This window comes from Haliotis rufescens, unplaced genomic scaffold (assembly GCF_023055435.1).
Source record: "Haliotis rufescens isolate VD_foot unplaced genomic scaffold, xgHalRufe1.0.p SCAF_15, whole genome shotgun sequence".
Lineage (NCBI taxonomy): Eukaryota > Metazoa > Mollusca > Gastropoda > Lepetellida > Haliotidae > Haliotis > Haliotis rufescens.
The window spans coordinates 4,320,319-4,344,215 of NW_025963835.1; the positions used below are offsets into that span (position 1 = coordinate 4,320,319).

General features: G+C 38.0%; 2 protein-coding genes across 3 annotated transcripts in view; one reads left to right on the forward strand and one right to left on the reverse strand.

The window, feature by feature from the left end:
- Nucleotides 1-1,260: 1,260 nt before the first annotated feature.
- On the reverse strand, nucleotides 1,261-13,672 carry LOC124134958 (G-protein coupled receptor 143-like). Of its 2 annotated transcripts, none has more exons than XM_046500074.2 (9): nucleotides 13,519-13,672; nucleotides 10,868-11,239; nucleotides 10,248-10,354; nucleotides 9,641-9,729; nucleotides 6,780-6,872; nucleotides 5,801-5,913; nucleotides 5,032-5,140; nucleotides 3,821-3,914; nucleotides 1,261-1,747 (listed from the first exon to the last, which is right to left on the reverse strand). In XM_046500074.2, exons 2-9 carry the CDS (start codon nucleotides 11,148-11,150, stop codon nucleotides 1,517-1,519), a joined length of 1,119 nt encoding a protein of 372 aa, XP_046356030.2. In that variant the 5' UTR covers nucleotides 11,151-11,239; nucleotides 13,519-13,672; the 3' UTR covers nucleotides 1,261-1,516. The 2 variants fall into 2 exon arrangements, with proteins under 2 accessions (XP_046356030.2, XP_046356031.2); XM_046500075.2 differs by having other exon boundaries at nucleotides 13,559-13,668.
- A 423-nt stretch (nucleotides 13,673-14,095) lies between these two features.
- LOC124134959 (pre-mRNA-processing-splicing factor 8) overlaps nucleotides 14,096-23,897 on the forward strand; it is a 41,792-nt gene continuing 31,990 nt past the window's right edge. The window contains exons 1-7 of the mRNA XM_046500076.2: nucleotides 14,096-14,222; nucleotides 15,571-15,779; nucleotides 19,705-19,873; nucleotides 20,511-20,675; nucleotides 20,869-21,084; nucleotides 21,613-21,825; nucleotides 22,932-23,057. Coding sequence (XP_046356032.1) covers nucleotides 15,587-15,779; nucleotides 19,705-19,873; nucleotides 20,511-20,675; nucleotides 20,869-21,084; nucleotides 21,613-21,825; nucleotides 22,932-23,057 — 1,082 coding nt within the window. The 5' untranslated portion in view covers nucleotides 14,096-14,222; nucleotides 15,571-15,586. The remainder of the gene's footprint in view (nucleotides 14,223-15,570; nucleotides 15,780-19,704; nucleotides 19,874-20,510; nucleotides 20,676-20,868; nucleotides 21,085-21,612; nucleotides 21,826-22,931; nucleotides 23,058-23,897) is intronic.

Sequence of the window (23,897 nt, forward strand, 5' to 3'; positions counted from 1 at the left end):
TTAATATTGCCATAAGTAATGATTTAGGATGAAGAAACATTCAAGTATCTGTGACAACCACAGTATCCAGTTGCACAAAAACAAAGCCCTCCCCACAACCTCAAAGACTTCAAATCCAGAAAACTCCAAGATGCAATCCACATCAAAAGACTCATCAACCGTGATCAAGGCGATTACATATCCCATTAGTCATCTCTTACGACAAGCATAGTCGCCTTTTATAGCAAACATGGGTCGCTGAAGACCTATTCTACCCCAGATCTTCACAGGTTGTAATAAATATGAATTGAAGCTTGTGAATTGTATACTTGTGTTCCAAAGATACTATAGTTTTAAAATATAATGAAAAGTCAAAATGTGATTTTTCACCCATAAGGTCCCTTATCTCATGGTTGGTCACATATCTTATTCTTAAGTGGATTGAGTTATTTTGAATGGATTCAATGCACTATCCCAGTTCTAAGTTTAGCGAGGTATTTAAATGGAAATGGTTAGCTGAACTTGGTATCCACATTTGCCAGGATGTTGGAGATATTCCTATCTACATGAGTTGTTTATTTATTTTGTTGCTGTTTAAACCACACTCATCAATATTAAGGCATATGACAGCGGTTTGGACCAGACAATGCAGTGATTGACATCATGAGCATCGATCTATGGGACTGGGATCGACTCAGCCAAGTCAGCGAGTCGATCCCATGATCCCACCCATTTTGCAACATCCATGGGTAAATATGGGTACTTTTCTGAGAAATCTATCATGACAGACATGGCACCAGCAAATGTCAAGATTAACATGTCTGTCCCACTCATCTAGTATTGTAATTTTGTGACAGCCTGAGAGGGACATTACATCTCCATCACAAGCAAGTGCTATAATGTGTAGAATCTCTTGTCCTTACTTGCACATGAATCCATTACACAGCAAAATGACAAAATCATGTACATGGTGCTGTATATCAAAAATCCCCAGTTGGTGTTTTTGACAGTGAGTATCAGGTTTATTTTATCTGTAAAAAATATTGCTTTGTTAGACATAAATACACAAATTAGATGTGTATATTCATCAATGAAGAAGTGTTGCTTGCCAGTATTTTAACTATTAAAAATTAAACTATTAAAAAAAAGCATGCTATCAGTGAGTGAGTGAGTGAGTTTGGATTAATGCCACTTTGAACACTATTCCAGTTATATCACGGCATGTCAGGTTGGTGTGGGAGGAAAGCCCGAAGTGATGCAGTTCGTTGATATTTACCACTTTGGTGAAACCAACGAGCACAGGTATGGTGCTGACAAACCTAGAAACATAATCGAGGACCAGATTTAAACCCACGATCACAGATTTCTGGCGTGCCCAAGGGACGCAACTCGGCACAGCATATTATCAGCTCTACTGCAGTATTTATACACAATGTGTACAATCTCTGAGGTTGTAAAACATCCTCAATGTTTTGACATCACTGACACTTGTAAACTTTTTCTTCATTGCACCTCAGGCCACTCCACTTCACTGCAGTCATGTGTCTGTATAGAAGGTACTCCCTCTCCGACCTTTGAATGTCAGAATGGGAGTAGCTTCGCAATTCTTGTCACATGATGTTGAGAGAAACAGAGCGCTTCTCTCCTCAACAGTTGTCTTGTTGCTGTGGCAGAGGAAGTCTGTGACAGCCTCACACGATGCCTTCCATCCCGGCCATCCGTAGTATGCCAGACAGTTCAGAAGTGCTTGGAACGGATTACAGATGGCCTGCAACATGGTTGTGTTATAGAAATTATTATCTGACTATGGTTCTGTAGCCATGCTCAATAATGTTTAAGTCCATACAAATAACCTGATACAGTTGCCATCCATCTTATGGTAGTCAACAAGAAAATGTGATTTATAGTTGTGTCAGATTTGTGGACAAATTTTACTTCAAACGCTGATAGTATCATGAATAGCATGTATTCGGAAAAGAAATTTATTTTTTAGAGTAAAAACATCATTTATACTTAACCTGACACTTTCTAATTGCTTTTCTCTCTATTTCCGAAAGGTAGTGGAAACTTCGTAAAATGTGTTCCCGGAGAACAAAAAAAAGCTCGCCCGAATGCGCACCGGAAACACGTGACCAAGCCCAGTTACTCGGATCCATGAAGTAGTTGTGAAGTTATAGGTCTCACAAATGTTGAAGTAAACAAATTGAAAGAATTCCTTGGTATAACTATATACCCCCACCCTTTCAGGTGGAAGGTATAACAAAACGGTATTGCATTGATGTATGGATCTTAAGAAAACTTAAGTGAAACCAAGTTTTATCAGATGGGTTGTATGATAAAGTTTTTTAGCCCATGTTCCAGCCATGTGATGGTGGACACCCAGAATGGACTTCACAACAGAGTTTTCTGGGAAACAAATATGTGTTATAACTCTTACATAATACATATTAATTCTATTTAGTTGGCTGACAGACTATCATCCAAAGAATCTTAAAACCCAAATGATTCATTTAAAGGGCAAGTTCACACGGAAATTAACCTATTTTTCTTGTACTTTTTCCACATTAAAAGTGTTAACCTAGAAGTGTCATAGACAAAAATATAAAAATATCACAATTAATTAACATATTTTTCGCATTAAAACGATTTATATTTTTCACATTTACCAAGTGTTCTATTTCCACAACAAAAACACCATGGCTTATGCCCCTTGCAATATGACGTCATTGGTGCCAATTGATAAACATTATGACGTCATCATGCTTTGTTAGAGCCGCTTCACGTGGTGTAGGTCTAGGTGTGTGATTCTAGCGTCTCAGATGCCAGCCAGCATAGTGTTATGCTGAGTCACCACTGCGCCGGAGTGTGTCGTAGGCCATGTTGTTTTACCGCAAACTGGTACTTGATATCTTTTGCGTTGAGAATAGACAGGGACCCAGTTGAATTGGCACCAATTACGTCATAATCTAAGGGGGATAACTCAGGCCTGTTTAGCTCGAAAAACGAAGGCCTCATAACGGCATATCATTTTCACACTATTGTGAGCTTTCTACTTTCACTGTGAAAAAAATGAGTGTATATTTTCAAACACAGATACTAATTAATTCTAAAATTGCGTTTTGTTTAGAAAAAGAAAGAAAGTGATTTTTGCGTGTACACTTCCCCTTTAAGGACTGACAATATCTTTTGCATTATGGGGGTATAAATGTAAAAAACGGTGCGCAAACTGTGTAAATTCATGTTGTGAGTTAAACCGCAAATTGGCACACTCTTTTTTACGTTTATATCGCTATAAAAGCAAAAAGTATTGTAGTCAATTCTTATCAACAAATATACAGTATATCACCATCTGTAAAGCGACCCCATGTAAAAGGTGAACCCCCAGTACAGCCTTCAAAAACAATGCTGATTTATATACCCCGTCAACTATAATTACTCCACAGACTGCTTATTTAATGATTAACACGCAGAAAACTGTAAACAACAGTATGAAATCAGTGACATCATTTAGAGCAATAATGCAACACAAGCCCCGCCAATTCTATTATCAGCCATCAGGAAACAGTAGTTTCTAATATTTTTTGGTTTATGGAAACACAAAAACAAAACAATTGCTTGGTTAGCAAATCAGAAGCCATGGAAGTGCTTGCAATTTATTTATGACACTTCAAATGAGTGAGTTTGATTTTACGCCACTTTATGCAATTTTCCACGGTGGGGGTCACCAGAAATGGGCTTCACACATTGTACCCATGTTGGGAATCAAACCAGGGTCTTCGGCGTGACGAGTGAACGCTTTAACCACAAGGCTACCCGACCGCCCCCACTTCGAGTGACTTACCATGACAATCCAAAGAATCTGAAGAACATCAAAGAATGTGGCATCTTCTCCAGGTATACCCTCCAGTATGGCGGCTATGATGTTGGGTGTCCAGCTGAAAAAACACAAGTGAAAATGTCATCTTTGCTTACGTAAACAAAGGGATGTCTTCATTCAAACCTGGGCCAAGTATAAATAGGTTTCTTAATATGGCTGCCGTGGTAGACATATTGAACATCAGAGAACGTCCTGAACAACTTGTTGGGAACATACATTTGAAGTTTCATTGGTCCAGTGGTTTCTGGGAAGATGTTTGAAACAAACAATTGATACTGGACAAACAGGCCATGACATAAGCTCACTTGACTTTCAGTTAGGTGATGTATAATGGAATCAGAAGTGTAGTGGGCAAGTTTACTGCCCGCTATGAGCACATGGTCTGCATTACAGACATATTAGAGGATCCCTTCTCTCCTTTCCACTAGCTAAAGAGTTATACAAGGAATTAGGCTGCTGGGAGTTATCTCCCTTAGTCCATCCATGAATCAAGCTCCTTCCCAGCGCCTGACACCTTTGTTACCCTCTCGGTAACATTGCTGCCACCAGTGTGTGAGCAGCCATTGCAAGAATCTTGAAATTTGCCCTCTAACCCCAAATGTAGTCACGTTCTTTCCTTTGTTTATGTGTTTGGGAATGCCATCATAGTTCATTTTGAAAAGGTTTACGACTGACCATGTTTTCCAGATGAATTTACTTTGTTGTTTGTATAATCAGATTGGTTCGAGATTGCAGACTAACAGAAAATCAACCAACTTCTCCCTTACATTCTTACTTTATCAATTACATGATAGTTTTAATGAAATAGAATTCAAATTGACAAACAAAGAAAGTAATTTATCAGGGGTAAGTGTATTGGGCGTCACGACAGTCGTCACTTGTTTGTGAACATAACGGTCAATCGGCTCCAAGCATGGTACGTTGTGGTCATCTATCACTGTGGGGAGTTTTGACTGGTGGCAGTGCTAGTATAGAGAGCTCCGCGAACCGGATATCGCTGTGAGGAGCTTGATCCATGAATATGACCTAAAGACATAACATTAGGTGAGCTAAGAATTGGGAGATTGCAAACACATGGGAACATCATATATGATTTGGTCCAAATATTCTTGTTTCTAATAACTTTATTAATGTTTTAAAATACTTTTTTGAGTGTTCTAAAGATGGCAACTAACCAAAATATGAAGACGATGAAGATGAGTACCAGCTTGAGCTGTACGGCCTCGACCAGTCCTCGCTCTGAGTGGGTGTACTTCCCCGAGTGGAAGATCAGCTCTTTCCGAACTGACAGACAAACATGCATCAACGTTATTAATCAAACAACTACATAAAGAATAATAAACGAGCTCCCTATGAAACGGGTGAAAGTAAGTCAGATACCAGAACAATTCACGAGTTTCATAAAATTGGTATTACACGGGAGCGAGTTTAGTATTTTATTTATTACTTGCTGTTTACAACTTGTTTAGAATTTCACTGTTATGTGTGAATAGGCAGACATCTACGTGATCCACAGCATAGTCCAATTGACTTTAACAAAAGAAAACATTAAACATCTTAAAACTTAACAGGTAATTATTTATTACCATAGAACGGCCCAATTTTTTAATTCAGGAGTCCGTTCCACAAAGTTATCGTAGCCCTAAGGTTATACATAATTCCTATATACCTAGACATATGAATGTCATTGTGCTACGATCGTCTTGTGGCATTGTAGTTGCTAGTTTTACTCAATGAAGCAAGCCACTGCCTGGTTCCAGCTAAAGGAAAACCAGTGCTCTGATAAACAAGTACTCAGATTACATAACTTAATGGCAACATTAATGTGCAACACCTTCAAGTGAGATCGTCACAGGTACCTACTTGGTCTTGTGGCCTAGTGTAACATGCTGTGTTCTGACAAGTATTAACAATATTTCAAGGGAGATAATCACAGGTACATACTGGTTCTTGTGGCATAGAGGAATATTATGGGGTTGATGATGACGACCAGCGAAACCGGAAGAAAGACGGAGAGGAAGAGTATTGTCCATTCCAGGTTCCGTGTCCCGTAGCATCTGAAGACAACACCATATTGTGAGCTTCATACAGGTTTTGTTCACACATACACATTAAGACAATAATATTCACAACTATCAGAGAAGTTTAAGTTTGGATTGATGCTATTTTGAACACACAACACAATAACACTACAATAACAATATGGTGTCGAGAAGGATGCTCTCACCTGTCTAGTGAAGAGAGGAATGGTCTCACTTGTCTAGTGAAGAGAGGAATGCTCTCACCTGTCTAGTGAAGAGGGAAATGCTCTCACCTGTCCAGTGAAGAGAGGAATGCTCTCACCTGTCTAGTGAAGAGAGGAATGCTCTCACCTGTCTAGTGAAGAGAGGGATGCTCTCACCTGTGTAGTGAAGAGAGGAATGCTCTCACCTGTCTAGTGAAGAGAGGAATGCTCTCACCTGTCTAGTGAAGAGAGGAATGCTCTCACCTGTCTAGTGAAGAGAGGAATGCTCTCACCTGTCTACTGAAAAGAGGAATGGTCTCACCTGTCTAGTGAAGAGAGGGATGCTCTCACCTGTCCAGTGAAGAGAGGGATGCTCTCACCTGTCTAGTGAAGAGAGGAATGCTCTCACCTGTCTAGTGAAGAGAGGAATGCTCTCACCTGTCTACTGAAAAGAGGAATGGTCTCACCTGTCTAGTGAAGAGAGGGATGCTCTCACCTGTCCAGTGAAGAGAGGGATGCTCTCACCTGTCTAGTGAAGAGAGGAATGCTCTCACCTGTCTAGTGAAGAGAGGAATGGTCTCACCTGTCTAGTGAAGAGAGGAATGCTCTCACCTGTCCAGTGAAGAGAGGAATGCTCTCACCTGTCTAGTGAAGAGGGAAATGCTCTCACCTGTCCAGTGAAGAGGGAAATGCTCTCACCTGTCTAGTGAAGGGTAGAAGGCCACTACCGCTCCTATTATACACACGACCCCAGGAAGCACCCAGCCCAGCAGGTTCCTTGTCCAGGCTGTCCTGATAATAACGTAACATATTAATCCCGGCTAGCCACATCAGTCAACATGTAACAATGCCATGGTACAAAGTACCAATTACAAGTTATAATTGGAAATTTTAGTATAAATTGTATATTTATATACTTACGCGATCTCACAGTATGCATTTCTTATTTCTTCTTCGATCCTATGTGGCAACATGCTTGAACCATGTTTCCAGCTTCTAAAACGAAAAACACTTCACCCGAACACACCCCTGCATCCCTATGGTTACTGACCAACAACTGCGGTAACCTTACGTGACCTGATCATGCATGTATCTATTCCAACTCATTCTCTTTTGCAGAGCTATCAGGCTAGAGGAACTGAGATGTAGGAATGGTCGGGTTGGCGTTTTGCGAGTGGGATAGGATAAGTATATAAATATACAAGTTATACAAAAATTTAAAATGATTAAACTTATCCTGTCTCACATTTTGCATTTTATCGCACGGATGGATGGTGGAACGCAGATACCCTAGCCTGTATAGACAACAACCGTGAGATATATCCTTCTAAACCTCTTGAATCTGGTCCATGAACAGGCTACGAGACGACCACAGGAGTTGATGTAGCCTGGCTTTAAATTGGTCATCCCAGATACAGTGCTGTTGTACACCACGGTGACGGAGGGCTGTGACTGAGCCAGCGTGATGAGATAAGAGAATGACAATGCTCATGATTTTCTCCTGCATCAGGAGCACCGTACCTCTATGAAGGCATCCTCCTGTGACTGATGGGAGAGGGAAGCAGAAAGAGCCTCTATTGCCGACAGAATAGAAGAAACAAGTGGCAAAGTACAATCAGCAGCCGAAGTAGTCCAACGTAACTGCAGTTTGTCAGCGATCCAGTGGGGAAGAGATTTAGGGTCAGCAGGTTAAAAACTGTCTAGCGAAGCAGATGGAGACGAGTTTGGATCCAAACCACTTAGGAGAGGAGCCGTCTCAACCACTGGGACAGCAGAGCCAGGGAAGGCAGAGTGGGAAGGGATTGGAGCTGGATCCGAACCAGATGGCAAAGGGGTCAACAAAAGTCCAAAGCGCTGAGGGAAAGCCTTCGAAACCGCCCAAACGAACAAATCAAAAGATGGTTTCGCATCCTGATGATCTTAACTTGTAGGAAGAATTGGTGTAGGAGGAAGTTGGGACACACCAGCAAAACTGGGAGAAGCCCGAACCAAAGACTTCTGTACAGAGTGAGAATGGCGACTTGATGATCTAAATCCGGCGAAAGAACGTCGATCCTGAGAAGGAGGGGACTGAGAACGGTCATCATGATGAGATTGGTCAGTAAGAGGAGGACGAACCGGAGTTCGACTATAGCCAGCAGCCAAACGATAATCCAAGTAAACTGGCGGGTATGGGTAACCAGGTCAACAAATATTTGAATCCCTATGGGAATAGGTAGCCCTCCCATCCACATGGGGGGCGATCCGAATATGTTTCATTAGGATAGTCCAACTCCAGTTGTTGATGTGGTAATCCATCAGTCGATAGTCAAGAAGGAGAGTGGGATCATCAAGGAAAGTGGGAGCGTCGCCCCAACCCGATTGCCGATCCTTCGAGCAAGAGCATTGATCCTTATTGTCGCACACGATCGTCGATTCTTTCCACGATCCTCAGAGGGACAATCAGGAGTGTCCCGATCCTGAGAGAGTGACATGTAATCATAGTAGTTAACAAGCAGAAGACACACTGTCATAGAAAGGTCAGAGAAACTACCATCCCTCAAACGAACATCCAAAGGAGCGGAAAGCGTTGAATCCAGGAATGGGATTTTGAAGGGAGGAGCATGCACGATCGACTGAAAGTCGGGGGTTGGAGCAGGATTGGCAGCCACCATCAACAACGTAGTTGTCAAAGGAATAGTGTGTGTATGAGACCAAACGTCTGAAGGGAGTGGAGCTTTAGGCATGGTCTGGGGGTCGAGTTGTGTGAAGACAATTTTGTGTCAGTCAAAAAACTGTCGAAAACAGCATCATTGGGAACTGATAAACAGGTATCTGTGAGGCTGAGGGAGCGGCAAAATGACTGGATGTGACAGTAGCTTTCTTAGCTGACTTAGCTTTCTTTTCAGAATCCTTAGACTTCGACCCACCATTCTCCGATGGAACTTCTGATGGTAATGCAGAAAACGTGCGTCGGCACCTTTACACATGCCAGACATAGCTTGTCCTTCTTTGCCATGAAGGAAGTAGCTGTCCAAGAAACAATGAAAAAATACAACCCAAAATGTATTCTCTAGGTCCAAGAAACACATCCACACACTGTGGTGATTAGAAAGAGAATGAGTTAGGAGGGATACACACATGACCAACTCGTGCACGGGAACACATAATTGACTTTGTTGTATGTCACAGGGTATGAAACTCCCAAAAGTTTAAATCAACCCGTCTCGGACGGTCGGGCAGGCAGGTATTTCGAACACTGTATGTCAGTAACCATACAGATGGTGGGGTGTGTTTGGGTGAAGGGTTTTTTGTCTTAAAAGCTGGAAACATGGTTTAAGCACGTTTCTACATAGGATCGAAGAAGAAATGCATAGTCAATAAATGCACATTTTTATTTCATTTAGAACAACACCTGATTGACCATAATATTTTACAGCCAACCCCAAAAACAAAGCAGACTCTCTCAAAATAGGTTTTGTGCCTAACGCAAATGTCATGCTTCATCTAAAACCACGATTCAAAAGAGAAATCTGACTGTAGCTTTACTGCCAATGATGACAGTTCTTATTACAACTAACTTTGGCCAGTGTTTAAGTGATGTGAAGAGCTCCAGTGCAAAGTTGAGATTCCAAAAGTAGGTGCAGACATAGAAGTACTGGATCCAAACCTGTGAAGAAAGACATTGTGTTAGCAGCAGGCATTTACAGGGAGATAACTCTAGTTACCTGACGTGATAACGATCGTAAACACTCTCACAAGCTCCTTCACAGCGTGTGACATCTTTGTTACACTTATGTTATAGTATAGAGAGCTCCATGAACAGGCTATCTCTCTGTGAGGAGCTTGACACAGTGAGTATGGGAATTCTAATGTTGAAAATTTCGAATTCAGTATACTGTTTTTGAGTGGATATTCATGTTAAACTGTGGCATGGTATCTCAGTGGGCTAGCTCTATAAAACTGGCATTAGTCTGGACTAGCACAAGCAGCCACACACACACACATGCATGCATATCACTATAGAAGTGCAATAACCTTGAACACATTGTTTGTAAACCTCATTTCACCTCACCTCACCTCCATCAGCTAAATACAAGGAAATGGAGAGACTGCGGGGATACATTAAGCACAGGTTTCCATGTTTTCTGTTTGCAAGGTACTCCTACTTTGATGTTATTCACTCACATTGATTGCAATACAGAAAACATAGGAGTTTTCTTCCAGAGTTCCTTTTGAGTAGGAAGCAGGTACCGGGTACCCAGCCAGCCACACACACGACCGGATCAGGATTCCTGCAACAACACAGCACTGTCACCATGTATGCTACCTCAGGTGCCAGTTCAAAAGGCGGACGTTGGAAAATATCTTAATTTTTTGAAGTTACAGATTTTAACTTTCCAATAGATTTACAGTTCTTATCAGTATATAACAGTTCTTATGACATTTCCATCATAAGTATTAAAATTATTTGGGTGACAAAGCAGTCATCTTGACATGCTCAAAAGCTCCTTCAGCAGACATCTTTAAGAAGGTTTCACCATAAACAATATAATGGCCTGGGCTTTATTAATTACATTTGGAAATGGTTGTTTAACTTCATTTCCTGAAATCAGATTTGCTGGCTGGTCTGAATGCTTTCGATCACTCGTACCAAGAATTTAGAAGAGTCCACGGTGGTTGGCTGATTATAAAGTACACCTTTAACAACCTCTGATGGAGGTGTCTTTCACACAAAGACGTATTACATCTGAGTAAAATATATAGTTTTAATGCAATGGAACAAAATTTGACTATGGCTGTCTCACCTGCTGCAGCCAAACAATCTGCAGCAAACAGTGACAAAACTGTTGACTTGAGAGACGGTCCTGTCAATATTCTTGTGTGGGTCAAAGGTGTGGTTAGGTCAAGGTTGCCTCGAGGCAGTAGTAGATAAAAAACTCCCAATAAACTCAAAGTTGACGATATAATGCAAAACACATTAGTGATGTCATCAGTAAAAATGAGGTGATCACGTGATAATGTTGAGTTGATTAAATGACCATCACTGTCGCCATGACAACAAGATAACAAATAAAGTGGGTATGACATTTTCTTGTGCGACTTGTGATATTAATGTTGGCATAGGTCACTGTCCAGGCCTCATATTTCTTCAGCCCATTGCCCCACTCTGTTTAGTTCTGAAAAAGAAACCAGCAATGAAGGCATCTGATAGTGTTTAGTACGCATGGTAAGGCCAGATTAAGTTAATGTCTTCTTTCACAGCCAACAGACACAGGCAAAAAAACCAAATGTGTTTCAAGGTTGCTCTTTTTCCTAAAAATGAATTCTCAACTGAAACTTTAAACGAAATACAATCAAAGAGCTGAGAATATTTTTTTCATATACCCTTTATGACCGCAGAAAAGCAGACCCCGGAGATAAGCCAAGGTATTAACTTGACCATTGAAATATGAAAGAACATGATATGACCTGTAGATAAGCAGACTTTCAATAATATAAGATGAAAAATGTTGTAAACACTTAAAATACATGTTTCAAGTAAAATACTAACAAAAGGCTGTTGAGAAAGCATATTTTCAATTTATATGATCAAACATAAAGTTTAAAAAAAAATTGATTTTCACTTTTTGTCAGTTTGAAGGGTAGGCTCCTCCATAAATGCCTTGAACACATCATTCAAAAGACAAGGCTTAAAGCTATTTGTTTGTTTATAGTTAATGATTGTAACTTTAACAATAATTTAACAAATACAATGAAAATATGGTGACAATTACACAGTAATATATGAGAAAACATTGATGAAGTTGTATTATCGTTAGCTTGGTAAAAAGAATAACCATGTCAAGCGCAAGGAGACCGAGGAGAACCCATCCTTACACACACCACACCTCCATGCTGCCAGCATCCCTCTGCTCGTCTTGTGTAGATGGTTGTACAGACACATTACCATGCACTACTAACTTCCAGTTGCAATATATATGAGTTACAACACCTGTTTCATAGACCAGACAGTTATTAACAATACAAATAAACCTATCAGCTTGGTAGAAGTATGTGATATTACAGTATATTGGATTGCAGATATATTGATTCAAACAAAGTGCATTGTAAGGAATTTCCTTTAGCAATTATTTTGTTTACAGATGTTTTATCAAAAGCTTTGATCTGTACCAACATATGTATTATATCCTTCTTTATTTAGGTTATATTTCCAAAATCAAAAAGATTAGTTGGACGAGATTTTTTTCCCAAATTCTCTAAAACTTAACCTATTAAAGGATCAAAGAGGCGTGCAAGATCCGTGAAGCAAGAGCAACAGTTGCCGTCAGGGATTATAGCTAAAACGGCACCTCAGGAAAACAGCACCGATTGGAACAAACGTCTCCTCGCCTAAAGCGAAAATGGCTACGATTGCCTGGCAAAAATGGTACCTTATTTTTTTTTTACCTTGGTACTGAAAGACATGAAATAAAACTCACAAACCTGTAAACACAAATAACTGTGAAATGTTAAAACAAATTTACATTAGAAACTAGCTTCTACTCCAATTTACTTGCCGACTCTGATTTGGAGGGGCAACTAAACTTTTTGTTTAAACATTACATGCTTTGAAGTAAATTAAATTATATTAAACCCACATAGTCACTTGCAAACACAAATAATTGTGAAATGTTAATTGCCTTAAAACAAGTTTACATAAGAAATTAGCCTCTGTTCCAATTGATTGCAACTAAACCTATTGTGAAAACATCACATGCTTTGATAACCTTTACTCAAATAACCGTTTTGCTGAGATGCCGTTTTAGCCTGCACCCGTATGCGGCTATGCCGAGTAAACTGCAGTCTTGCCTAAACTACTAATTACCTTATTCGACGTAATAAGCGCCTAGGGTGCTCTCAAAATTAGAGATAGTGGGCTCTTATTAGAATATTATTTTGGTGAGAAAAAAAAACATATCGCCATGGGCACTTATTAGAGCGGGGCGCTTATTAAGTCGAATACGATAATACACTGGACACAGCATGGAAAACTAATGTCATAGCTAATAGCAGTTTTCTGCCTGCTATAGCTGATTCATAATTGGTCTTCATATACATTTTCCAAATTACCTTAGATTTATCAAAATATTTTAAAAAGTTCATAAATGCATGGTCATATATTTCATTATATATATAAACTCACAATACCTATGTAAATTCACAAATTGATATTGACATATGTTATAATAATTATGTTTAACTCACAATTTATAACAACAGATCACATGCCACGCGCCCACAGACATGCACTGGTGTTATGACAACTCATCACTTATCTAGCAGTAAATTTACAAGATAATCTAAGTACTGTCGAGCTATCTGATCATTCATGGATTTCGTTTTCGAATATTTTTTTTATGAAAAATAATATATATATATAGAATCTATGTGTGTACATATTTAAAATGAAACCTACCTATGAGCATGCTCTCGTTTATCAGAGAGCGTTGCCTTACCTCAAAATGAACAATAAGATCAACATAAACAATTATTATCAGATGAGCCAAGGGACCTCTGCACCCTAATCTGAAGTACTTAGATTAACACCTTAAATTCCGGGCATTTGGTATTTCATTCAAAGTTATGCCATATATGTAAGGTTACAAATTTTTAAATGAATGAATTTTCAATACAATTTATTATTGCATATTATTAGTTCTTCTTGTAAATTGTCATCTTTATTCTCAGCGAAAATATGTTTGTTGTTAAATACGTTTCATTATTCGGTCTTTACCGGAAAATTGACAACAGAGAGTTATTTGCTCTTGGTACCGCAAAAAATCGACAGTTTTGATTTCATGTTACAGAATAGGATAGAAATTCTATAACTGAAGAGTAAATGCCGGGTTTTCTTCAATTAAATAGCCTTTTCAAGTTCAACACATATATAATACCGGTAAATATTAGGTTTGAATTTTAACTGATAAAGAATATAGTCTCCCTTTTCCGAATAATAGATCAACAAAGTGCGATTTCTTCTTTTGATAGTAACCATGCCGGTCACGTGGTTTACGTAAACTGCACGTCGCGTCCATCTTTGTGCGCGTACAAGAAACGTGGTCGAAATGAAACTTTAATAATCGAATGAAGTTTTGAAGGACACTTCATTTGGAATCCAAGGTAATCTGTGAGGAAGTATGGTTTTATTTTCCTTTGGAAATAATTATATTTGCATTCTTCTTCTAGGTGATATGACTCTAGTTCTGACTCTACATATCTCTGTTCTGTGTGAGCAAAGTTTCTAGCCCTAAATCTTGTAGGCCTAACGGATTTTTATTGATAATCGCTGTCATTTAAGCTGCATATAATTTAGAATCGTTTAAAGATGGTGGGGTGAGTTTTAACAGCGCTTAATAACCATTATTCAACTATTAGTGACATTTGGAGAATCGTAACTTGTTGATAAACAATCCGCACCTTAGTGGCATGCTTTGTGTCCAGAAACGCCACAGTTTTCGACAGTTAACACCTACAGACTATCTTTCCATCTATCATGCAAAATAAGATGCCCAAATTTGAAATAACTGAGGTCAATATTTGTTTAGAATGCAGTTTCCTGTTTGCAATGAAATAAATGTAGATCACTGATCTCCGGAGTTAGGTCACAGACTTGTTATATAGGTCCGTGGTTAGGCTAACCATGTCCACTCATTTAGCATGTTTAGGGTTGGGTCAGGTGGGTAGAGAGTAAGATCCGGGTACCCATGTGACTACCCGGACCCGGGGTGCAGGTTAGTCACATGGTATATATTTTTTATTGACAAAAATATATGCCATGTGACTAACCTGCACCCCGGGTCCAGGCTAACTGGCTAGTGCTACTTTCTATCCCTGGTATGCATGACTAGATGGTTTTATACATTTTGCCATGGCTTCTGGTGAAACAATTCCCAATGGGACATTTTGTTCCAAACTCTTGAGCATGTTAAGACTACAGCAGGTACCCGGGTAGTAAATTTGGACTCATCACTGCCCTACCCTCGTGCATTCCTTGTTTAATATCAGTATGATAACTTTATCAATAATATTATTTGGAAATAATCATGCAAAAATTTACAAACAGGTTTACAGTAAGATTAAGAAAGAATATACTAATCTTGATCAAATGCATGTCAAACTAGGTTTATTTGAAATGTTGTGATTTGCACACTTTCATTACTAACATGACTAAGTTTAGCTAAGCTTTGATGATATGAATTAACAACCAAACAACATAATACTTGTTTTACAAGAAATACTCTTGTGACATATATTCCCATTTGCTTTGGGACTGTTATTTCTACAAATCCAATAAAAAAACAGTTCTGTTATCAGCAGTTTCATCAGATACATGTTACTGTGATTGGAAAGCTCAGATTGATGAATCGAAACTGTGTACCTGTTCAAAGTCATGGTGGACTTGACAGTACACACCTCAGAATTCATAACATGTTTCTCTTTTAATTGAACCTGTTGACTTTTGTTTCAGAAGCTAACCTACAAGGATGGCCTTCCCCTATACAGTTATAGGGCCTGGAGGCCAGCCCTTCTTGATCAGTCAGCCAGTTTTACAGCAGATAGTAGTACCTATGGCTCCCCCGCAACAGCAGCCACCAATGCCACATCCTCCACAACCCCCTCCCCCTCAGCAACCTAAAGTGCCGGACTACATGTCAGAGGAGAAGTTGCAAGAGAAGGGTAAGAGACATAGGAGTACTGCATTGGGCCTTAAGAAAACAAGGATGTTGTTCTAATAACCGTTACCAGAGCTACAGATAAGCTGCATATTTGTGTAAAATACCCCCAAAACTGTTCAAAACCCTATTACTTTCAATTAACTTGCGTACAGAAATGCATGACTTTAATGGAATACTCAATTGTTTGAAAACAGCAAGCGTAAATACCCAATGAAGCTTTTTCAGCATGCGTACAGCGGAGCTAATTTCCAAAACACAATTACAAGCTAATTTACTTTCCGAGTCAAGCCTATATTTAGAACCGTTGTATACACCTAAAGCATTATTTCATATATTTTTTAAGGCATTATTTCATATATCTTTTAAAGTATTATTTCATATATTTTTTAAATCTCAAAATGCTTACTCATTTTGGGAAAAACCCAATAGAATGATGAATAGATGAGTGAAAATATTGGTTACCCAATGAAAATGTAATAACCCGATTAAAATGAAACCTTCGGGGGGAAAAACCCTCAATTGCTCAAAAAGTTATCTGGAGCTCTTGCATAACCCAACTGGCCATGTCCTTGGTTTAACTTGGTTCTCCCATTTTATCACTAGATCGCTGTTCGTGACCAAAATATATTACACTTAATATTTGTCAAAAACTTTATCTTTATTTACAGCAGTTAAAAACATGAGATATTTGTAGGTTTTTAAAGAAAAGAAATAAAGCCTACCTATTTTGAAAATAAATCTTACCCTAACCATATTAGTTTTATTGTACCTTACAATGAAACACTGTTAATGTGGGCCAATCTTGTAAGGACACCAATCTCGTTAAAATAAAATCTTTTTCTCCAATACAATTCCTCTGCATGAAGATATGACAGCCCTCCAATGGAATCGGAGCTAGCATCATGTGAACTTTCCAATCAGCGTCAAGGCTTTTTAATTCTTTTCCACTAGAAAAATAAATAAATTTAGTGAGGTCATAATATCTAATAATCTCTTTTTATGTGTTCAACATTTGGTATTTTCTTGTTTATGCTAGATCTATAAATAATTTTCTTAACAAATAATGATTGCATTAATAGGATTGTTGTTCATAGCTTTTATGTCTTATATAATATTTTGTTTTGAAAACTGTTGGTACTTGTATTAGCAGAATCCATTTTTCAAGTTTGTGCCATATATTAGAAACAATTTTACACTTATAAACTAAATGTTCTATCGTTTCAAGTTTTTTTTTTACAGAATTCATGTAAAGGTGAATCAATATATCCTATTTTAAATAAATAATTACTAACTGGTAGTAAATTATGTGATTCTATACTGTAGCCATTTCAGATCGGTACTTTCGGTACACTTATTTGAAATGATATTGAAAAGTTTCAAACCACTTTCAGTGTAGTGACAACCAAGTATTCGTTCCCATTTACTATAACTTAGAAGGTGATTGTCCAGGTATTTGCTTCCCATGATATTGCTAATGTGTCCAATAAGATTAAAAACGATATATAGGGTTGCCTTTACGGCTCTTTTAACACCTTTGTAAGTTAAGAAATTTGTTGCTTAAGATTATTTTGTAGTGATTTCTTCACAAGTCCGGAATCTACCTTCCTGGTGCATAAGATCGTAAACAAAAATAACACCTTTATCATACCAGCTATTTTTCTTAGTTGGTCTCTTGTCAATTCTTATGTCATCAAGTATTGAGTTTTACTTTTCAAAATAAAGTCTGACCAAGCTTTATAAGCACATCGTGCCAGAATGTATTTGTTAATGATGGAATTATAGTTTCATTTATGTATGAACTATCTGCAAGCCATAATACTAATAGCTTTGAATCAGCCACTCTGTTTGAGAAAAAAAAAAACCCACTTTGGTTGACCATCATTTACTCTTTCTTTTTCCGTCTCAGGTTTTGAGATTTTATTATTTCTTTAATGTTTGGAACTTAAAAATCCACCATGTCCAGAATTCTGTTGTTGTGATTTTGTCTACATTAACTTTTATCCCTGAGAAATGTGAAAATAACTGCAATTCATTTAAAACTGCATAGAGACATTTTTCAGAACCATCTAAAGTAAGAGTAGTATCGTCAGCAAATTGGGATAGTATATCTTAGTTATTATTAAAGTTCCAAAATGCCTTCCTGTGAGTAGAGAACGTTAGAGACAAACTAATGATAGAATATCTAAATTAATACTTGGCTGGATGTCACATGTATTCACAGATGGAATCAGAGCATGTGAAATCATAAAGAAACCTAAACGGGCTTGCTTTAATGGAGTAGGCTGAAGCCATGTATATCGCTTTTCTTCATAATTAAATTCCCGTCATTGACCTTTTAGGTCAAACATATCTATCAATTTCATAACTTTTTCTCTAGCTTTAGGATTGTTAATCTATTTTAACACAGATTTATAACAAAATTCCAATCACCACACAAACAAATGTCATCACTATCAAATGTGTTTACTATTTGGATTAATTGGTCAAAAAAAAGTCTGGAAGAACATCTTCTAAAAAATATATCTTTCCCATTTTCTTTCTAAGAAATTGGAACAACTTCTTACTTTTAAAGTTACTGTTTAAGCCTCTGCAGATTTGTGATAGGATTTTTATTGTTTGTCATTTTAGACAAATAGTGTTTTAGCACAGCTAAATTGTATGCGGTTGGCCGTGTTTTTGAACTGGTCATTTCTAAGACTGACACCATACTTCAAGCTGGTTGCCTCGGAAATACAAAAGAAATTAACAATCATAAAAAGGAAACATTAGAATAGCTTTAATCAGGGTTAGAAACTAACAGTTTTTGTCCACTAGTCCTTATAATGATAACATATAGCAAAACCCTTAAAATGGGCCAATTTCTACTAGTCCTTAGGATACCTTTACTATTGGGCAGTTTGGTAAGGACTACAGGACTAGTGCCAATTTCTAACGCTGGCTTTTGTGTCATTAATAAGGGAATGAATAACATAAAACCACAGGAGGATCTTTCCTGTTTGAAACTAAAGTTTAAGTCACTTTGTTGAAACATGTGAACTCGCAAAAACAAACTGAGGTAAGCATGGTAAGTAGTTACCCCACGGATATCACCTGATATTTAAACAAAAAATTATACCCTATTTGGTTTTTAGCCATTGTTATTTCTTATGAATAGAAGTTTCCTAAAAGTTGGTTGAAGTTAACAGTATTTAATAATAAAGCAAGAAAAAGGAAAACAGGCAGTGTAGCTTTAAAGGATGCGTGTTACAGGCTCACGCTCATTACATGCACGCCTGTGTCGCCACTAAATCTTTCAGTGCACTGACTACAATATGTGAAGAGACCATATCACCCCATGTTGTCAAACAGTCATGACAATTTACAATATGAATTTGTGTATCAGTATTTGGATATTTACGTTCACAATAGCCATACAGACATTTATAGTAGTATTTATAGCAAGGTATTTTGTTTGCTGTGCTTACAAAACCTTTCGAAATGATATGTATTACTATCATTCGTACCCTGATACTAAATACATTTGATACATTTGTCAATATCACCTTTAATGCCATCTAGCCTTTCAGAGATACGTTTTTAAACATTTAATGAGTTTCTAGATTAGCCGTTGAGCGAGTGTTTATCCCAATTTTAGTGTCTGCCATTACAGTTGTATCAGTTCACAATTTTTTAAGTTTACTAACTCAAAAATCCATGAAATAACTTCCAGAACACAAATAGACGTATGTAGAAGGCCTTTTACTGTTATTTTGTAGCCCATTTGTTGACCATTGGAAGTAGGATTGGTTTGGTATCCATGTGGTATCTGGGAGCAGCTCATACCTGTGCCCTACTCCTTCTCATGCGCAACCGGAAGTCTTTTTTTTAAGTCTTCAAACAATTGAGGAAGTATTCATACCAGCATCAGATAATGCTTTTTCCTTCAGCTCGTAAATGGCAACAGCTTCAATCCAAGAGATATGCAGAGAAAAGAAAGTTTGGCTTCATTGATGCCCAGAAGGAAGACATGCCCTCAGAACATGTGCGGAAGATTATCCGAGATCATGGTGACATGACCAACAGAAAGTTCAGACACGACAAGAGAGTGTATTTAGGGTGAGTTTATCCCTTGACATGTGTAATTTGAAATATTAACAGGTGTTGGTGATGTGCTTTATTTCGTGTACCATTCTCTTTCAAAATAAGATGCCATCTTTAAAAGATAATTGAAGAACCGCAACTTATTAGGACAAATTACTTGACACATAAGTCCCATTCAAATTTGAAACCATGTCCCCGACATGAATTCTACTTGCCACAGGCCTACAGACAGGTGCTTACTGTGAATACTGGGTATTGCAGAAAATGGTTTGTTGTATTGCTGCAATACATTGTTATTTTCATTTTGTCATTGTATCTCTGTCCTCAGTATTGACAACTAAAATCTGAAAGTTTTAACCCAGGAGGGATTCTTAAGCACTGTAGGATCTAAATAAACCAATGCTTATTGTGAGAAGTGATGAATGTGTATCCAGTGGCTACAATTTTACAATTTATCTCTGTAATGACAACCTGACAAGCATATATCTGATTGTCTGTGTGGTCAACTGGAGTCTGAGAGATATAGCTGTTATTTAGAATGTTCATTATTCCCTGACATGCCTGATGGCATGGATGTTTGCTGATGTCAGTAACTGATTCTCCCAGATCATCAATTAAAGCTGTGTGTAACAATGTTTTGAAAAATCTTCAGTGCCCTGAAGTACATGCCGCATGCAGTGATGAAACTGATGGAGAACATGCCCATGCCGTGGGAACAGATCCGTGACGTCAGCGTCCTCTACCACATCACCGGAGCCATCACATTCGTCAACGAGATACCCTGGGTCATTGAACCAGTATACATTGCACAGTGGGGGTAGGTGTTCAAGTCAAATAAAACTTTTCTTCATGGGAAATTCAGTTCTATTCTCAAAGAAGTTTGTAATTCTCTTCATTCAGAACACAAAATTATCCCATTGTGATTAGACTTCATATTAAACTAGCTATTATAGACAGGTCTGTGACAAAAAGAAAGTGCTGACTAATCGTGACTTTCTGTAATTTTATAGAACAATGTGGATCATGATGAGGAGAGAGAAACGTGATCGGCGTCACTTCAAACGTATGAGGTTCCCACCTTTTGATGATGAGGAGCCACCTCTAGACTATGCTGACAACGTCCTGGATGTGGAACCTCTGGAAGCAATTCAGATGGATCTTGACCCAGATGAAGACAAGGATGTTGGTGACTGGCTGTACGAACACAAACCACTCATTGACTCAAAGTAAGTACAATTTCAACTTGTCATGTTCAGATGTATCAAACTCTTCAGAGATCATTTTAAGAAGGGGAGGGGTGTGTGGTTTAGAGTTGCCTGTTGGTTAAAGCTTCAACTCGTCACTCCCAGGTCAATTGTTGGATTCCTGTATAGTTTGTAAAGTACATTGTTGTGACTGGAATATTGTTTATGGAGTCTGAAAACTATACACCCTCACCCTTTAGAAAATTGATTGTGTTTTTATTTTCCATGTCAGTTACACCGAGAAGGATTCATTTAAAGGGTCAAAGTAATAAAATTTATGCATGATTACTAAGTGATACTTTCTCATGGCAGTCAGAGTTGCCCTTATTGTTTTTCATGGTTTGTGTTAACACGTTCATTTATTTGAAAACATAATGTTTGTTCTGTGGTCTGTTAATATTGCTACAGGCTCTTTGAGACTTGATCATGTTCATGTTAGTTATGATTGTTATAAACTATCGCTATCAGTTTTATATGCTGAACTAAATGTCAGTACTCCTTTTCCTCCAGACATGTGAATGGCACAACGTACAGGAAGTGGAACCTGACTCTCCCCCAGCTGTCGGTGCTGTATCGACTGGCCAATCAGCTGCTCACCGATCTGGTCGACAGGAACTACTTCTATCTGTTTGACCTCAAGTCCTTCTTCACAGCCAAAGCTCTCAACTTGGCCATTCCTGGTGGACCCAAGTTTGAACCTCTGGTCAAAGATAAGGACATGCAGTGAGTACAAAGTCTACACTTGGTCCCGGCTTTTGGTGCAGTGTAGGTGGTTTTGATATGGGGACTGGGTGGAAACATGGACTGCTTAGTATGTGTCATTCTAGGAAAAGTGACCAGTCATTACATAGCTGTATCCATGGGGATTTTGGTTTGGATGAGGTCCACAGCAACCTATGCTTGTACAAGAGGAATACATGGATTGGGTAGTCAGGCTTATTGACTTGGTTGATTGTGTGTGAACATGCATCAGTGATGTGGGATGTAGCTCATGATAACAATCACTGGTTTATCTTTACAGGCTGACTTTATGTAGCAACAAAATACAAAAAGATATTATCATCAGTTATGTTCCAGATTTTATCCTCAGTTTTGTTCCAACCAGTAAAAAATTGTTTATTATATTTATTATTATACCACGACCTAAGAGGGCGGGGGTATATAGTTTAACCAAGGAATTACGTCCATCTGTCATTCTGAAGACATTTTTTTGTGCGACCTGTAACTTGAAAGCTACTACATAGATTCTTTTCAAACTTGGTGAACACTGTCTATAACAGAAGGAGAGGTGCAATGTAAAGTTGGATTTTAATATTTGTATTTTCTGAAAAAATTCAATTTTTCCATTTTTTTACTTGAATTGTTTCATTGAAACATTTGTGCAATCTGTAACATGAAAACTACTTCATGGATTCTTTTCCAATTGGTGGTACAGTTTCTTTACCAATTGGAGAGGTGCATTGCTAAATATTGCTTTTTCCATGTTTGAACTTTGAAATATGTTGGAGTCGAAGTCAGGGGTATTAGTGAGCCATGCTCACTTTTTATCTTGTTTTCCTCTCTTTTGTGATGGAGAACTTTTTTATCACTTTTGAATTCTTTTCATGTCGATGAAACTTATTTCAAAATACTTCTTTTCTTGCGAGTTTGTGAGGGTGTTTGTGTAATGTGTAAAACTGTTGTCTTATGAATGGTTGAAAATATGAACAGTCTTTGTCAAGTAGCTTTTTCTCACAACTGATGGACACTGGAATTTGACACAGCCTAATAATCATACAATTTGAGAATTCAGATATGTCCGATACACTTGATGACAAATTTGTTCGCAGTGATGAGGACTGGAATGAATTCAATGACATCAACAAGATCATCATCCGGCAACCAGTGAGAACAGAGTACAGAATTGCCTTCCCATACCTGTTCAACAACATCCCCTTCCAGGTCCATCTCTCATGGTAGGTACACTGTGGGGAAACAAGTCTTTGTTTTGATGGATTATCGGAATACAACTGCAGTTTAAGATTCTTTGTGATTGTGCCAATGTCACAACTAAATCATAATGACATAGTTAAAATAAGATCCTATAGAGCACACATGGACATCGCTTGTTTAATAACCTGGTAAAGATGTAGGTTAAGATGTTCTTTTGCGAAAGTTAACTTGACAAACATGAAAATTTGTTATGCACAGTATGATTCATAACATATACTTGGTGATTCCAAAATTGAATGGAATGTTATCAGTCTTAATATAAAGGAAATGGGCAAATTCTAAATTACGTCTTGTCAAGTGTCTGAGTTTGAAGATGGATCAAAAGTATTCTTCTTGTGCTTGTTGGCACATTTAAATTCCTAAGGGAACTATTACGCTTGAAAAGCGTTCAAAATAATTCAGCGAAACTTGGGATGTGCATTGCTCATCAACTTTACTGGTGCCTTTTGCTATTTTGAAATTGTTCTAAATTTTATTTTCTTATGTTTCTATGGAAAGAATTTTGACTTAGCCTCAAACGAGGGTAGGGTTTGCTTCCAGGCCATAACTTGAAAACCTTTCAACTTTTTTCAATGAAACCTGGCATATACATTGCTCTATGTTTCTAATTTTTATTTTGTTATGTTTCCATGGAAACAATTTGTACTTAATCTCAAACAACTGTACTCTTAGGTTTCCAAGCCACAACTCTCAAACTAATGAATATTTTGACACGAAATAATGCATGTGAAATAAGCACATGCTCAACTATTGCCTTTTCATATTTTTAAAGGGCGGTCGGGTAGCCCAGTGGTTAAAGCGTT

Excerpts from the sequence above, each read along its gene's own strand:
- LOC124134958 (XM_046500074.2), bottom strand. The coding sequence starts at position 11,150 with ATGTCATACCCACTTTATTTGTTATCTTGTTGTCATGGCGACAGTGAT. Across the intron at positions 10,355-10,867 it reads AGATTGTTTGGCTGCAGCAG|GAATCCTGATCCGGTCGTGT; the intron begins GTGAGACAGCCA and ends GTGTTGTTGCAG. Across the intron at positions 6,873-9,640 it reads TCACTTAAACACTGGCCAAA|GACAGCCTGGACAAGGAACC; the intron begins GTTAGTTGTAAT and ends CGTTATTATCAG.